General features: G+C 40.6%; 1 protein-coding gene across 1 annotated transcript in view; it reads right to left on the reverse strand.

Annotated features, from left to right (window-relative positions):
- ZSWIM5 (zinc finger SWIM-type containing 5) overlaps positions 1–14,731 on the reverse strand; it is a 214,886-nt gene that overhangs the window by 21,688 nt on the left and 178,467 nt on the right. Inside the window, exons 7-11 of the mRNA XM_053576771.1 lie at positions 14,518–14,664; positions 13,865–14,002; positions 11,962–12,222; positions 11,597–11,732; positions 10,616–10,773 (exon numbers count right to left, since the gene is read on the reverse strand). Of these exons, the coding sequence (XP_053432746.1) occupies positions 10,616–10,773; positions 11,597–11,732; positions 11,962–12,222; positions 13,865–14,002; positions 14,518–14,664 (840 nt within the window). The remainder of the gene's footprint in view (positions 1–10,615; positions 10,774–11,596; positions 11,733–11,961; positions 12,223–13,864; positions 14,003–14,517; positions 14,665–14,731) is intronic.

The raw sequence follows: 14,731 nt of genomic DNA on the forward strand, positions 1-14,731 counted from the left end.
TCCACTCCATTGTCCTGGGTAGAGTGCCATGGGGTCAGGATAGCCCACAGCAACCTCAAATTTTTGGGCTCAAGCAATCAACTTGCTCCTGTCTCTGGAGTAGCTGGAACTACAGTTGTCCACCAGTACACCAGGCTAGTTTTTCTACTTTTAATAGAGACAGGGTTTTGTTCTCGCTCAGGCTGGGCTCAAACCCTGAGCTCAAGCAATCTACCTGCCTTGGCCTCTCAGAGTGCTTGGATTACAGGCATGAGTCACTGTGCTTGGTCTCTCATTCATTTTTAAATTGGATTGTTTGTGTTTTTGTTGTTGAATTATAGGATTTCTGGATATTAAGCCCTTATCAGTTACATGACTTATAAATATTTTCTCCCATTCTGTAGGTTGCCTGTTTACTTCCTGATGGTGTTCTTCAACGCACAACATTTTAAAATTTGGTGAGGTCCAATTAATCTGTTTTCTTTGCTTGCTCATGCTTTTGGTGTCATATCTAAAAGTCATAAGGATTTATACCTATGATTTCTTCTAAGAGTTCTATATCTTTAGTTTTTATACTGTATTTTTAGATTATTGGTCTCATCTCAATCTGTGTCTTTATATTTACAGTGTGTTTCTTACAACATATAGTTGAGTCTTGTTTAAAAAACTACTCTGTCAGTCTGTCTTTTATTTGGTATATTTAGAAAATTTATAAAGTGATTATTGATGTAGTTGGATTAATATCTATCTTGTAACTGTTTTCTGTTCATTGTACTTGTCCTTTTTTTTCATTATCCCCCCTTTTCTGTATTTTCTGGTTTTAACTTGAGTTTTTTTTTTTTTTTTTTTCTGGTTTTTGGCTGGGGCTGGGTTTGAACCCGCCACCTCCGGCATATGGGACCAGCGACCTATTCCTTGAGCCACAGGCGCCACCCTTAACTTGAGTGTTTTATATGATTTACTTTTCTCTCCTTAGTATATAATTTTTTTTTTTTTTAGAGAATCATATGGTCTTTATTTTTTAGTTTGTTTATGTGCCGAATTACATTTATAGATTTACGTATATTGAACCAGCCTTGAGACCCTGGGATAAATCCCCTTGTTCATGGTGTATAATTTTTTTGATGTGTTGTTGGATTCTGTTTGTTAGGATCTTATTGAGTATTTTTGGATCATATTCATTAGTGATATTGGTCTATAATTTTCTTTTCTTGTTGGGTCTTTCCCTGGTTTGGGGATCAAAGTGATATTTGCTTCATAGAAGGTGTTGGGTAATATTCCTTCTTTTTCTATATTTTGGAAGAGGTTTAGTAATATAGGTACTAGTTCTTCTATAAAGTAGAATTTTGACATAAAGCCATCTGGTCCTGGGCTTTTCTTTTTAGGGAGATTTTGTATAGTTGATGCTATTTCAGAACTTGATATAGGCCTGTTCAACATTTCCACTTCGTTCTGGCTAAGTCTTGGTAGGTGGTGTACTTCCAGATATTGGTCGATTTCTTTCAGATTTTCATATTTCTGAGAGTAGAGTTTCTTGTAATATTCGTTAAGGATTTTTTGAATTTCTGAGGGGTCTGTTTTTATTTCGTCTATGTCATTTCTGATTGATGAAATTAGAGATTTTATTCTTTTTCTCCTGGTTAGGTTGCCAAAAGTTTATCTATTTTATTGATCTTTTCAAAAAACCAACTTTTGGATTTATTGATCTGTTGTATAATTCTTTTATTTTCAATTTCATTTAATTCTGCTCTGATTTTGGTTATTTCTTTTATTCTGCTGGGTTTGGGGTTGGAATGTTCTTCCTTCTCCAGTTGCTTGAGATGTCCCATTAAGTTATTAACTTCCTCCCTTTCCGTTTTCTTGAGGAAAGCTTGCAGTGCTATGAATTTCCCTCTTAGGACTGCCTTTGCAGTATCCCAGAGGTTCTGATAATTCGTGTTTTCATTGTTGTTTTGTTCCAAAAATTTGGTGATTTCCTTCTTAATCACGTCTATAACCCATCTATCCTTCAGCATAAGGTTTTTTAGCTTCCATGTTTTTGTATGGGTTTGCAGATTCCTGTTGTTATTTCAACTTTATTCCATGATGGTCTGAGAAGATGCAAGGAATAATTTTTATTTTTTTAAATTTGCTGAGGTTAGATTTGTGGACTAGGATGTGGTTGATTTTGGAGTATGTTCTGTGGGCTGATGAGAAGAATGTGTATTCAGTTTTGTTAGGATGAAATGTTCTGTAGATATCTGCTAAGTCCAGATGTTGAATGGTTAAGTTTAAATCTAAAATTTCTTTGCTTAGCTTCTTTTTGGAGGATCTATTCAGCACTGCCAATGGTGTGTTAAAATCTCCAACTACTTGCTCTCTTTCCCCTCCTCTCTCTCTTCTCTGTCTCTCTCGGTCTCTCCCCGCCCTTTCCTCTCTCTCTCTTTTCTCCCCTCTCTCTCTCTTCTTTTCTCTCCTTCTTGATGCTGCTCTGCAGCATCCCTACCTCACCAATAAAAACCTTTTGTACAAAAAAAAAAAATCTCCAACTACTATGGAACTGGAGGAAATCAAGTTGCTCATGTCTGTTAGAGTTTCTCTTATGAATTGAGGTGCATTCTGGTTGGGTGCATAAATATTAATAATTGAAATCTCATCATATTATTACCTTTAACAAATATGAAGTGTCCATTTTATCCTTCCTTATTTTAGTTGGTTTAAAGCCTATTGCGTCTGCAAATAGGATTGCAACGCCTGCTTTTTTCTGCTTTCCATTTGCCTGGAGTATAGATGACCATCCCTTCACCTTGAGTCTATATTTGTCTTTTAATGTAAGATGCGATTCTTGTATGCAGCAGATATCTGGCTTGAGTTTTTTTTTTTTTTTTTGTAGAGACAGAGTCTCACTGTACCGCCCTCGGGTAGAGTGCCGTGGCGTCACACGGCTCACAGCAACCTCTTAACTCTTGGGCTTACGCGATTCTCTTGCCTCAGCCTCCCGAGCAGCTGGGACTACAGGCGCCCGCCACAACGCCCAGCTATTTTTTGGTTGCAGTTTGGCCGGGGCGGGGTTTGAACCCGCCACCCTCGGCATATGGGGCTGGCGCCCTACTCACTGAGCCACAGGCGCTGCCCTGGCTTGAGTTTTTGTATCCAGTCAGCCAACCTGTGCCTCTTTAGAGGACAATTTTAACCATTCACATTCATTGAGAATATCGATAAGCCTTTCGAGAGTCCGGTGGACATTTTTAATCCTTTTGCAACTGTGGAAGTTGGAATTTGATCAAAATTTTCTGGGTGGGTTTACTTTTGTGGTGGAGGATTATGCTGGTCTTTATGGAGGATAGGTCTGAGAATATCCTGGAGAGCTGGTTTAGTTATGGCAAATTTCTTCAACGTGTGAATGTCACTGAAGTATTTAATTTCTCCGTCATAAATGAAACTCAGTTTAGCTGGATACAGGATCCTGGGTTCAAAGTTATTGTGTTTTAGGAGATTAAAAGTCAATGACCATCTTCTTCTACCTTGAAAGGTTTCAGCAGAGAGATCTGCAGTTATTCTAATATTCTTCCCCTTGTAGGTGATGGTTTTCTTTCATCTGGCTGCTTTCAGAATTTTCTCCTTCATATTAACTTTAGTGAAATTGATATGATGTGTCTGGGGGATGTCTTATTTGGGTTGAATCGTGCTGGAGTTCTGAAACTGTCTGCTATCTGAATTTCAGAATCTCTTGGCATGTCTGGAAAGTTCTCCTTCATAATCTCATGGAGAAGAGACTCTGTGCCTTGTGAAGCCACTTCGTCGCTTTCGGGGATCCCTGTAAGATGAATACTGATTTTCTTCAAATTATCCCAGAGCTCTCTGAGAGAGTGATCTGTTTTTGCCTGCCATTTCTCTTCATCTTTGAGAGTTTGGGAGTGTTCGAAAGCTTTGTCTTCAATGTCATAAATCCTTTCTTCTGCTTGCTCCATTCTGTTACTGAGGGATTCTACTGTGTTTCTCAGATCTTTGAGGGCTGCAACTTCTTGTCTCAATGTGTCAAAGTCTTTGGTCATTTGCTCTTTCAATTCGTTGAATTCTTGAGATATCTTTCGGGTTACTGCTTGGAATTCTAATTCAATCTTATTTGCTATCCAGATTCTGAATTCTATTTCTGACATCTCAGCTATTTGTTTGTGCATGGGATCTTGTGCTGTGTCTGCCCCAGTGATCCTTGGGGGAGTTGATCTACTCTGATTATTCATATTGCCAGAATTTTTCTGTTGATTTCACCTCATGATTATTTTTCATGGTTACCTCTGGCTGTCCTCCAGGTTGGGGAGGTGTCTCTCCAAGATTAGACCCCAGCGGGATCACTCATTTGTTGCTGGATCTTTGTAGGGAGTGACCCCGTGTAGTTCCTCTGGAGCTGCCCCAGCCAGGGAGTTCTGGTTGTGGAAGCAGCTCCGGAGTGTGACACACCTCGATCTAGCAACAGGGCGGGTGATGGTGCACAAGGTTCTGGGAGTGCCTGGTGCCCACTGACTTTGGCACAGAGAGCCAAAGGCTCCAGCAGTCTCTGGCCAGGGGAAGGGCTCCATGAAGAGGCAGGGAGGACTCCGGAGGGCACACGGCTACCAGAGTCCCTGGGCAGACGAGGGTGGTGTGGAGGCAGGGAGGGTACAGGAGGGAGGATGTGGGGTTGCGTAGCTCCTGCAGTTCCTGGTCAGGGCATGGGTCGTGGGTCTCAGCACAGCTCTTACGGACGTCCAGGTGGGCACCGATCACAGTTGCCATGTAGCTCTTACGGAGGTCCGGGCGGGCGCCAATTGCTGTGGCAGTGCAGCTCTTACGGAGGTCCAGGCGGCACAGCTCTTATGGAGTTCTGTGTGGGTGCCCCCGGCTATTTTTTGGTTGCAGCTGTCATTGTTGTTTGGTGGACCCAGGCTGGATTAGAAACCGCCAGCTCACGTGTATGTAGCTGGTGCCTTAGCCGCTTGAGCCACAGGCGCTGTGCCTATTTTTTCTATTTTCAATAGAGATGAAGTCTTGCTCAGGCTGGTCTGGAACTCAAGGAATCCTCCCACTGTGGCCCCCCAAAGTGCTAGGATTACAAGCCAGAGCTGTCCTTAGTATATAAATTATACCTCTCTTAAAAATTACTTTAGTGTTTGCAGTATAGATTTACAACTGACATATATCAACTTTCAAATAAATATACCATTTCATAATACCTTATAATAGTATTCTTTTTTTTTAAGAGACAGAGTCTCACTTTATTGCCCTCGTTAGAGTGCCATGGCATCTTAGCTCACAGCAACCTCCAATTCCTGGGCTTAGGGAATTCTTTTGCCTCAGTCTCCTGAGTAGCTGGGACTACAGGCACCCACCACAATGCCCGGCTATTTTTTTTTTCAGTTTGGCAGGGGCTGGGTTTGAACCTGCCACCCTCAGTATATGGGGCTGGCGCCCACCCACTGTGCCACAGGTGCCACCCCTACAATAGATTCTTGATTCTTCCCTTCCAAGAGTTACCTCATTGGTGCTATTCATTTCACTTATTTTTAAGCTATCATCATCCAATATACAGTTGACCCTTGAACCATGTGGGTGCAAACTGTGCAGGTCCACTTATATGCAGATTTTCTTCCATCTCTGCAACCACTGAGACAGCAAAACCTCCTCCTTCTCAGCCAACTAAACAAGATGATGATGAGAATGAAGACGTCTGTGATGATTCACTTTCACTTAATGTAGAGTAAATCTATGTTCTCTTTTTTATGATTTTCTTTCTTTCTTTCTCTTTCTTTCTTTTTTTTTTTTCAGACAGAATCTCACTATATCCCCCTTGGTGCACTGCTGTGGCATCACAGCTCACAGCAATCTCAAACTCTTGGGCTTAAGTGATTCTCTTGCCTCAGCCTCCTGAGTAGCTGGGACTACAGGCGCCCGACACAACGCCCATCTATTTTTTGGTTGCAGTTGCCATTGTTGTTTAGCTGGCTCGGGCTGGGTTCGAACCCACCAGCCTTGGTGTATGTGGCCAACGCTGTAACCACTGTGCTATGGGCGCCGAGTTTCTTATGATTTTCTTAACAATGTTTTCTTTTTTTCTAGAATACAGCATATAATACATATAACACAAAAAATATGTGTAGTAGACTGTTTATGTTATCAGTAAGGCTTCCAGTTTATAGTAGGCTATTAGTAGTTAAGTTTTTAGGGAGTCAAAAGTTGTATGCTTATTTTTGACTTGTGCAAGTTCAGGACCCCAAGCCCTGCATTGTTCAAGGACCAATCATATTGCTATTATTATTTTAAACAGTTACCTATTAAATCAACTAACATAATGTCTTCAGGGTTCATCTATGTTGTAGTATGTTTTAGGAATCCTCCTTTTTCTCTTTTTTTAGAGACGGGGGTCTAGCTCTAGCTTAGGTGATCTGCCCGCCTTGGCCTCCCAGAGTGCTGGGATTACAGGTGCGAGCTCCTGCACCCGGCTGGAATCCTCCTTTCTAAAGGCTGGATAATATTCCATTGTATGTATGTACCATGTTTAAAAAATTCATTCATCTATTGATAACCATTTAGGATGTTTCCACACTTGACTATTGTGAGTAATGCTACAATAAACATGTATGACTACTAATACCTCTTTGTAATTTTATTTCAATTCTTTTGGATAAATACCCAGAAGTGAGATTGCTGGATCTTATGGTAGTTCTATTTTTAGTTCCTTGAGGAACTTCCATACTATTTTCCATAGCAGCTGCACCATTTTGCATTCCCACCAACAGTATGTAAGGGCTCCAGTTTTTCCACAACCTCACCAGTATTTGTCTTTTATTGTTTGAGAATAGCCATCCTTACATGTGTGAGGTGATACATCATTGTAGTTTTGATTTGCATTTCACTGATGATTAGTGATGTTGAGCATCTTTTCATATACTTACTGGCCATTTGTATATCATATTTGGAGAAATGTCTATTCGAGTCCTCAGCCCATTTTTAAATCAGGTTATTAGTTTTAGTTTTCATTTTCTGCTACTGAATTGTAGGAGTTCCTTATATATTTTGTAAATTAACCCCCTTAATCAGGTACATGGTTGGAAATACAGAGGGTGCCAAAAAATTATACACATTTTAAGAAAGGAAAAAAATCTTATTAAAATTGTAATGCTCAAGTCACATTTGACTTCTGCAATTACAAGAGATAAAAGATATACAAGATAACAAATGTTATTGGTATATGTTGAGTATTAACAATTTTAATATAGTTTTTTCTTTTGTAAAATGTGTATTCATATTTTTTGGCACCGTCTGCATTTCCTCCCAGTCCATAGGTTTCCTTTTTACTCTGTTGAGTGTTTCCTATTCTGTACAGAAACTTTTTCTTTTCTTTTCTTTTTTTTTGCAGTTTTTGGCTGGGGCTGGCTTTGAACCCACCACCTCCAGCATATGGGGCCGGCGCCCTACTTCCTTGAGCTACAGGCGCCGCCCTATTATTTTTTTTTTTTGTACAAAAACTTTTTAATTGATGTATTCTCATTTACCTATTTTTGCTTTTGTTGCCCTTTTGTTTTCATTGTCTATTGCATTTGCTAAAACCATCAGTGTGATGTTGAATAGAAGTGGTGAAAGCAGTTACCTTTGCCTTGTTTCTGATCTTAGGAAGAAAGCATTCAATTTTTCACCAGTAAGTGTCAGGTTAGTTGCAGATATATTATAGATGCCCTTTATCATGTTGAGGAAGTTTGCTAAGAGTTGTTAAGAGCTTTTATTATTTTTATTAGCAATGGATGTTACATTTTATCAAATGCTTTTTCTGTAGCATTTGAACATATGATCATGCTGGGATGATCATATGACTCTTCTTTTTCACTCTATTAATATGATGAATTATAGGACTTTTTTTTTTTTTTTTTTTAAAGGGATAGGGTCTTGCTCTGTTGCCAAGGCTGGAGTGGATTTACATCATCCTGAAAACTCCTGGGCTTAAGCAATCTTCCTGCCTCAGCCTCCTAAATAGCTACAGGCACATGCCACCACACCTAGCTAATTAAAAAAAATTTTTTTTGTAGAGACAAGGTCTTATGATGTTACCCAGGCTGGTCTCAAAATTCCTGGCCTCAAGTTATCCTCCCATTTCAGCTTCCCAAAGTACTGAGGTTATAGCAATGAGTCACCACGCCTGGCCTAGGACTGATTTGTGACTGTCAAACCAACCTTACATTCCTGGGATAAATTCTACTTGGTTATAGTATTATGTTCATTTTAAATTTTATCAAATTCAATTTTAAATTTTTGCATTTATGCTCAAGAGGGCTGGCTATTCATATGTATATATTTTAAACTTCAGATTAATATGAGAGTACAAACTACTAGGTTAGAATGTTTGCATTTGTTAGGTAAAGTCCTTATTGTAGTTGTGTCCTGCACTCAGGAGTCTGCCATATACCCTTCAACTGTGCCCATTACATGGGAGCACACTAATACCTCATGTATATTCTTTTAAAGACTTTTGTCTAGTTTTGGTTTCAGGGTAATGCTGGCTTCATAGAATTGAATTGGGAAATATTTCCTCCTCTTCAATTCTCTGGGAGAGTTTGTATAGCACTGTTATTGTATTTTCCTTAAATGTCTGGTAGAATTTACTAGTAAAGCTAACTATTCTTGGATTTTTTTCTTTCTTCCTTCCTTTCCTTCTTTTCTTTCTTTCTTTTTTTTTTTTGAGACAGAGTGCTGTGGTTGCTCACAGCAACCTCAAACTCCTGGGCTTAAACGATTCTCCTGCCTTAGCCTCCCAAGTAGCTGGGACTACAGGTGCCCGCCACAATGCCCAGCTATTTTTTTTGTTGTAGTTGTCATTGTTGTTTAGGGGGCCTGGGCCGGGTTTGAACTCACTAGCCCCAGTGTATGTGGTTGGCGCCCTAACCACTGAGCTATGTGTCCTGAGCCACTTGGATTTTAATTTATGGAAAAGTTTTTAGCTACAAGTTTAATTTCTTTGAAATTCATTTTTTAAATTCTTTTTAAAGGGACTGTGGTATAATATATACAACCTAAAATTTACCACTTTAACCATTTTTAAGAGAGTCAGTGGTATTAAGTAAATTCATAATGTTACACAACTATTACCACTTTCCATTTCCAGAACTTTTTATAACCCCAAATGGATACTGTGTACCCACTAAATAACAACTACCCATTCTTCTAGTTTCTCTATTCATTGTCTCTACGTATTTCTCTTATATTCTATATTTTATTCTATTCTACTTTTTTCTGGATTTATATTATCTGTGACCTCTCAATGTACTCAGAGGGATGTCTGCCAGGTTTCTCTACTCTATGATAAATTATACATTTTTCCTTTTATGATCACTAAGAATTTTGTGAAGAGATACTTTGAAACTCTGTAAATATCCCCCTCCTCCTCGAATGTTCACCCACTAGCTTAGAATCCATGTTTCTTGACTGTGGTTATTTTACCTACCTCATGAAAGTGGAATCATACAATAGATATCTTTCTATGAATGGCTTATTTCACTTAGCATTATTTCAAGGTTTATCCATGTTACAACACATATCAGAATTTCATTTTTTTCTTTAGAATTTCATTTCTTTTTACAGCTGAGTAATATTCCATTATATGTGCATACATTTTGTTTACCAATTTTACCTGTTGAAGAATAATACTGCAACTACAAACACTGGTGTACAAGTATCTGTTTGAGTCCCTCTTTTCAATTCTTTTGGGTATATACCTAATTCATTTTTATTAATTAATTTAATGAGATAGGGTCTCAGAATAGAGTATAGTAGTATCATCATAGCTTAACTCAACTTCTCAAACTCCTGGGCTCAAGTGATTCTCCTGTCTCAGCCTCCTAAGTAGCTGGGACTACAGGTATGTGCCACCATGCCTGGCTAACTTTTTTTTATCTTTGTAGAGGCAGGATCTTGCTATGTTGCTGAGGCTAGTCTTAAATTCCTGGCCTTGATCAAGCAACCCTCCTGCCTTAGCCTCCCCAAATGCTTGGATTACAGGTATGAGCCACCACTCCTAGCCTCATTTTTATTCTTGAGTGAGATTTTGTAGTTTGTGTTTTTCAAGGAACCAGTCCATTCCATCTTATGTTGATGGACTGGCATATTTGTTCATAATATTCCCTGATCATCATTTGAATGTCTTTAGATTCTGTAGTGATGTCGTCTTTCTCATTCTTTGTTGTTTGGTGGGCCTGGGCTGGATTCAAACCCGCCAGTTCTGGTGTATGTGGCTAGTGCCTTAGCTGCTTGAGCTACAGGGGCCGAGCTGATCTTTCTCATTCTTAATATTGGTATTAATTTTTATTTTTCATCTCTTTTTTTTCTTGATCTGTTTAGACAGGTGAAGTGACTTTATCATATGGAAGGTTAGGTTTGGAAGTTAACTTAAAGGTCATTTAAGTCTTTATACTTAGGGTCCTACAATTAGTAACTAGGGCAAAGTTTTTGCTTTGTGCCCAGGTGTTCTTTCTAATAGCAGAAATCAAAGTAAGAATCCCCATCACTCTAAAATGGCTGAGGAAGAACAAATAGCTTCTCTTCTTTAGGAGACTGCAGGACAAGTCTTTGACAGGTCATGGCTGGCCAGGCACAGTGAGGATGCTGGACCCTAAGGTCTATCTGTGCTCACCTTTGGCAGCAGTCAGCATGGTGGAGGCCAATTCACACTGCTGTGATTCCAAGTGTCCAAGCGTGAACCAGCGAGGATAACGGCTGGGCACCACAGACACCATATGGTGAGGGTGGGAAGTGTCGCCTGCAGAAGCTGAGTTTTCTAGAACAGGTAACCTAGAAGACCCAGGAAGAGTCATCAGCCACTATCCAGACCCTGGCCTTCTAAGGCACCTTAGAGAAACTTGCTCTTTGCAGGGAAGGAAGTGGGGAAAGGAAAGTATTAGCTAAGAGCTTTAAAGGTTTTTAAATCTATGATACTATATTCCATGTGAGGTGAGTGCCTGAGCAGTTGCAGAAATCAAGCTTCATAATCCCAAATGGATTTGAAAGGTAGTTCAAAGGCCATAAGGTTATTTATAAAATATGAGAAATACATGTCAAGCAATTTCTTGTTTTGGCTGAGTTCTCATAACCTTATAGTCTAAGTAAAATTTTTCTTCTGTTTAGTCTGCTGCATCCCACAAGTCTACCTGCCTAAACAAAGGATCCTATACTAGTCTGCAAACAAGATGCCCATAGTTCATTTCTCAAATCTTGGGGTAAACACATTTATCTATACTTTCCTTAGATTCCTCTGGGGACCCATGCCTGGGCACCATGCCACAATTGAGCTATGGAAGGGCTCATACACCTTTTTGGCCTGCCTGACTGACCCCAGAATAGGGAGACTCAGATATCCTCCATATCTGTTAATATTTCAGGGGCTTCCTCAGACAATCAACCACATGCCAGGGAGCCAAGTGGGTTACCAGCAAGGAATACCAGATAGGAATCCTACATCATATAAAAATATCTGAGCTATTTTAAGGTAAGCTTGATGGCAGGTCCAACAGAATAGACAAAGAAGGAAAGAGAAGAGAGTAGGATAAACAAGGAAACTGAACACTGGCGACTTCTGCTTTGGTGCAGGCAACTGTGCCGGGAAACGGTTACCCACCTCATGGCACGCAAGGCTAATTTATAGGACAGGTCTGGATCATAAGGCAGCAGAGCTGAGAACAAATACTTGGCAAAGGTATGCATGGGAACGCTTTCTCGGTGGATGACTTCTCCCAGACCGCTGAAGGGGCCTCCTGCAGGAAGAAGATAAGCCAGAAGTTTTTTTGTTTTTTGGGTTTGGTGGGGGTATGCTTCCATTTGCCAGCCTGGACTTCAGCTCCAGTATGCATGCATACTTGCTAACCATGGGAACCTTCCCTGCATTTTAATGTCATAAATGTTCCCATACCTGTGCTCTGTTAGAAAAGGGAGCCCAGGGTCACAGGTCAAAGGCACTGTGACGACAGGCCCTTCACTACTTACCTTCCAGCAGTAAGATGCACTGTTTCTGCAGTGTTTGCACTAGTTCATCGTCCAGCTGCAGCTCCTGAAGGTGGCTTAGGAGCTGTTCCTCATTTCGGCACACCTTGTCCTGTGCATAGAGGCCTTCAGGCATCACCCTCTGTTGACCCATGCCCATCAGAGCAACTTCTAGGGCCAATGATAGGTAGGACTCACTGCTGTTTGGGCAGCTTGCAGCTACAGGTACATGCTGGTACACAGGGGGTCTGCTTTCATTCATATCTGAGGGCAACAGGGCATGAGGTTCTGTAGGTCAGGGCCAGCAGATTCTTCTTTCTCTCCCTCCCACCTTTGGGATATAGCTTGGTCAATAGCTTTTACAGAAAAGCTGAATCAGAACCCCAGAAGAGGAAGGAAAATATACTGAAAAAAGGTTATACAGAGTCACAAAGATCCCCACCCTTTTCTTAACATATGAACCGACTACGCTAATTGGGGAAGTATAAATCTTATACTCATCTTTTGCTAGCACAATATGTAATTATTTGTTTTTCTGTCTCTTTTACTAGAGTGCGAGAACCTTAAAGGGATGAGACCATCTTGTTGCTCTAGGTATCCACAGGACCTGGCATAAGGAATGAGCTAAGTATGTATAAGTGGAAAATTGGTAAACCCAAGTGTGACTTTATGTTTTCAAGATACAAATGTCACTGTATAGATGAAAAGGACCAAAGATAATGATTCTCTTTGTAGGGGATCAGAGGAAAGATAACAGCTACCACCATTTGTATCTCTACCCCAGGAAATCTGAATCCATCCAGTTAAATTCTTATTTTTGTAACACTTGCAACTTCTATGTTATTATTGTTCTACCACTGGGTTAATAATTTCAGGGTGAAGTTATAGTCTAACTTCAAGTTTAAAAGTTGTAGTCTTGGTTTCTCTTCTTTTCTCCTTCATCCATCTAGTAAATATTTACGGAAGACTATAAATGGCAGGTGCTACAGTAAGTGCTAGGATCACAAAGTAAATCTTTTTTTTTTTTTTTAGACAGAGCCTCAAGCTGTCACCCTGGGCAGAGTGCTGTGGCATCACAGCTCACAGCAACTTCCAACTCCTGGGTTTAGGTGATTCTCTTGCCTCAGCCTCCCAAGTAGGTGGGACTACAGGCGCCTGCCACAATGCCTGGCTATTTTTTTGGTTGTAGTTGTCATTGTTGTTTGGCAGGCCCGGGCTGAATTCGAACCCACCAGCTCTGGTGTATGTGGCTGGTGCCTTAGCTTCTTGAGCTACAGGCGCCGAGCCCACAAAGTAAATCTTAATTTCTGTTTCCAAGTAGCTGATAGTCTACTAAGAAATACTCACCTGTAAGCAAATTGTAATCTAATGTGTTAAATACTAAAGTAGATAAATGAATACAATATGGTAATGGCATAAAGGAAAGAAAAATCAATTCTGTTTCTATCTAGTCCTGGCTGCTTTGAGACTCTGTTAAGTTATTACCCATTTCTCATTTGTAAAATTGGTACAAAACCACTAAGAGGGAAGAGGTTCAAAAGAAACCAGAGAGTACTATGCAACTGCAAGAGATATACACACTCTTGGTAGAAATTATTTTCCACTTTCAGACTGCTCTAGGTTCTGGCCTCTGCTGAAATTCCTCTATCCCATCTTAGGCATTTTTTATTTTGGTAAGCAAAAGAGAGGAGCAAGGAAGGCTAGCAAGATAAAATGGGAAAGTACGATAAGACTAGATCATAGGAAAGAAAGGTGGGAAAAAGAGGGGGCCTGAGAAAACCTCTCAGGGGTGATCCAATTTGGCCAAGAGGAAAATAAAAGGCTGCAGAAGGGGTATAGCAGAGTCTGGCAGGGAGTAGAGGGTCATCAAAGGCACTCTTGGCCTGTCGTGGGCTGACTCGTGTACCTGACACTTCCAGGTAGCCATCATCATTCAGCCGGCAGGCTTCAGTCAAAGTAAGAAACAGGCAGCCAATGGGATCCAGGGGGTGGCCCACCCAGCCCTCTAGGTTTGTGATGGTTGTGGCTCCTCTTTGCAACAGTTCTGGAAACAAGCAAGTCAAAGTTTTAGAGAGTGATAGAGACACACTGCTCCCTGTCCCTGCCTGTCCTCTGTCCCTCTCCTTATCTTTCAGGTCTTGACCCTGAGAATCAAAGAAAAGCTTCCCTTATAGTCTTGCCCCGGATTGATAGGACTGGCCACAAGCACACCAGCTAGCTGCAAGGTCATGTGGTCTGTATTTAGGCTGCTTGGTGGTTCAGCGTAAGTGGGTATTCCTTTATAGCTTTAAAAGGGTTTTCTCATACTAGATCTTAATGAGCCTTCCAACTGCCTTGTGAGAGGGGTAGGAAGGCGTTATTTCCATTTTACCAGTAAGAAAATTGAGATCCATAGAGATAAAGTGAAGCATTTCCCACAGTAGGTGGAATAACTTAGAATTCCCTAGCCTGTGCCACACCATAATATTTAATGAAAATTAAGTTCTGGGTTTTGTATCCTCCCAGCATCCTGGGCAGCCTTAGGCCTAAGGGGGCTAAGATGCCTCCTAATAATTATACCTTTCTTCTGATGCTTGTAGATTTCCAGTTGCCGTTGCTGCTGCAACCTCAGGGTATTAATAATGGCCACTGTGAGTCTGAGGGCCTCTTGTGGATAACCGTGGGAACGTAGGGCATCAACCCGAGCACAGGCTGTAGGCACGTGCTCTACCAAAGAAGAAAAAATTCTGTTTGAGTTACTATTTCAAATCAGGAAAATTTGTGCTTGATAAAG

Source organism: Nycticebus coucang, chromosome 22, assembly GCF_027406575.1.
Source record: "Nycticebus coucang isolate mNycCou1 chromosome 22, mNycCou1.pri, whole genome shotgun sequence".
Taxonomy (NCBI): Eukaryota; Metazoa; Chordata; class Mammalia; order Primates; family Lorisidae; genus Nycticebus; species Nycticebus coucang.